General features: G+C 40.3%; 1 protein-coding gene across 1 annotated transcript; it reads left to right on the top strand.

Moving 5' to 3' along the window:
- Window positions 1–792: 792 nt before the first annotated feature.
- Window positions 793–2,879, top strand: LOC109960379 (tumor necrosis factor receptor superfamily member 6-like; the record flags this gene model as incomplete). Its single annotated transcript, XM_020600444.1, has 4 exons — window positions 793–929; window positions 1,373–1,515; window positions 1,891–2,028; window positions 2,767–2,879. Coding segments are annotated over exons 1-4 (468 nt in total), but the record flags the coding sequence as incomplete, so codon positions are not given.

Below are 2,879 nucleotides of genomic sequence, written 5' to 3' on the forward strand. Positions count from 1 at the left end.
CCCTTGTACACCTTTCCTTTGATTCGTGCCCAACGCTCATGGCAACATCAGCTGTTCATGCGTCTTTCTGTTCAGGATACAGAGGCTGGGGAAAACAGTCCTTTTGCTACATTCACTGACACACAGCCTGCGTAAGGCCCTGGCAAACACCAGAAACAACGCGGAGATAGATGGAAATAACAGAAAGGCAAAAACACTGCGTGCATACAGGCTGGGAGGGTGGTTAACCCTGCTACTTCTGCTTAGAAACCCCAAAGACATCAACCAAAACACAATTAATATGTTGTAGAACAATACAGAACCATGCACAACTTCTATTGCAGAGGGTCAAATCACCTTGCTTACATCCCTGAAACGACTACTGCCAAGACAGCTTTTCAGAAATACTGCAGGACTAGGAGCCAAGTCTACCCTCTGTACAGTAAATACACAGTATACTGCTTATTATATGGTTCTGGGAGGAACCGATAAGGCATGATTTACATTTAAAGACTGCATTAATTATGTCAGGCCACAGGGAATGTGTTTCTAAATCAGTCAATAAATACAAAAGTCAGGAGGAAGGAAATCAAGTGTTTGAGAGGACTGGATACCTGCAGTCAACAGCTACACTCTAAGCAACAGTTTTGGTTTCTAGTTCATTTCTTCTCCCCCGTGCTGCAGAAATGCTTCTTTTTTTTTTTTAAACTTATTTTAAGGCCATTTTTCAACATTAAGAAATACAAAGCACCTCACACCAACTTCCCAGTGAACCTCATCCCACCATTATATTTGCAGTCACTCAGTTGCGGTCAATCCCCGCCCCCAAAGACACATTTCCTGCGTGGTTTACACTACTGTACAAATGCTGTAACGATGGCTTCCGAATCAACCAGATTTACTGCGTTGTGTGTTATCTCCTTGGCTTCGATCTTCTATCTGCTGTCACCGTAAGTAATCTTAAACACATCACAAATATCAACGCTGTGTGTTATTGACTCTAATAAAGTGTTGAGTCCAAGTTTGTTTACTCCTGGAGAAGCGTTTCCGGCGTTTGGGGGAGTAGCCCACGAGTTTTAATATAGGTTAACGCTTCATTTATAGGCTGACTGAGATGACTATGTACTTAAAAAGGTTCTGTAAAAAGTAAAACAACAGATCGAGGGGCTAACCTGGTCAAGGTGGGTTTTGGGGGGCAACACAAATGCACCAATGACAAAATTCACCGTAACACCCGAGTTCAAAATGTGACAGTAATATCCATCTCTTTGGAAAGATGATAAGAAGGCTATGCTAGGCCATGTTTACATCAAATAATCTTCTAAAAGCTTTTTCATTCTAGCTGTTATTTTTGTTTTCGCTTCATCTTATTTTCACTTTTGTTTTTCATAAGAGCGCATGGCGCATCTTCATCCCAGCTGGAGGGGAAAAGCCACGGGCATTCACTTAAAGGAGTATTCCGTAGCAAAAGAGAGAGTGTGTGTATAGATGGGGAGTATGAGCATGAAGGGAACCCCTGCTGTCTGTGTGGTGCTGGTAAGTGTCAGTGTGTCGTTTCACTGAGTGAACATATGAAAATCAGTTTACAAGTTGTCAGACGCTCTTATATTATATTCAGTTTAATGGGTTTAATGTTGGTTTACTGTTTACTTGTCCCTTGCATGGGGATATGTACATGCACATTGAGAGCCGATGTACCAGAGGCAAATTCCTGGTGTGTCCGACACACCTGGCCAAAAAAGCAGATTCTGATTCTGAGATTCTGAAAACCAGTGACCACTCCAGAGCCTTAACATTAAATGGTTTTTAACAAAATACTTTTAAAATACTTTTGCCTCTGGCTGTTTGTATATAATAGATTTCCACACTCAAAACATTTTCTTCTGCCTCTGGCTTGTCTCTCCATACTAGGCCAGTCACTGGTGTGGCACTGCAGTTCTAAATCACGAGATGACCGAGTGTGCCAGCCCTGTAAAAGCGGAACGTACCGTAGTACCCCTAATTACGAGACGACCTGTGAGGTCTGCACATCCTGCGATAAACTCAATGGTACAGACACAACAGGAGAACAGTTTTATTTCCTATAAAACCAAAACTGTATGCAAAATCCATGCAAAATATGCAGCTGAATGATGTCAGAATTTGCAGAAATCCACACTACTTAATAAGATATCTATGAATCGATAAGGTCCACATGGCTGGGGATGTATTAAAACAGAATAAAATATTAGTTTCCAGTGATGCATCCATCAAATGTATTACATTAGCATCTCTACTTACACTGACCTTATTAAATGTGTTAGCTAGATTTTATCAAATCACATTATCACAGTTACTGCTCTTTTTTAAATTCCAACATCAAATGTATATATACTATATGCTGGGCCCAGGTTGTGAGTTGCTCCTTTTGTGTTTGTTGTCATCAAAAATTTGTTTAAAAAGTTTGACACTGGCATTTTCTAAGGTAAACAGTTCCATGATTAATAAAAAAAGATGGCTATATTAAGAGATGATGAAAATAATCATTCACTTTAAATTTGTTTCAGCTCTAATCCCGATTTGTTCCACACAGTGCCGCACACAGATGCAATTTATCTGTGAGAATTCAGGAGTCTGACTAAATATCTTTTATTTTCTGAAGACAAAATAACATAAAACCTGGTAATCTAATACAACTACAATGTTGACAAGTCTGCTTCAGTGTCAGTGTAGATGTGTAGACTGTTATGTACCACAACCAAAACGTATGTGACAGAATCCTGTTGTGTGGTCGTGCTGCCCTTTCAGAGAATAAAGAGGTGGCCGAACGCTGTACCCCTGCCAAGAACACTAAGTGTAAATGTAAAAAGGGTCACTACTGCGAAACTGAAATCTGTGTGGTCTGCCATCCTTGTAAACAG

The sequence above is a fragment of the Monopterus albus genome, unplaced genomic scaffold, assembly GCF_001952655.1.
Source record: "Monopterus albus unplaced genomic scaffold, M_albus_1.0 scaffold3.1, whole genome shotgun sequence".
Classification (NCBI taxonomy): domain Eukaryota; kingdom Metazoa; phylum Chordata; class Actinopteri; order Synbranchiformes; family Synbranchidae; genus Monopterus; species Monopterus albus.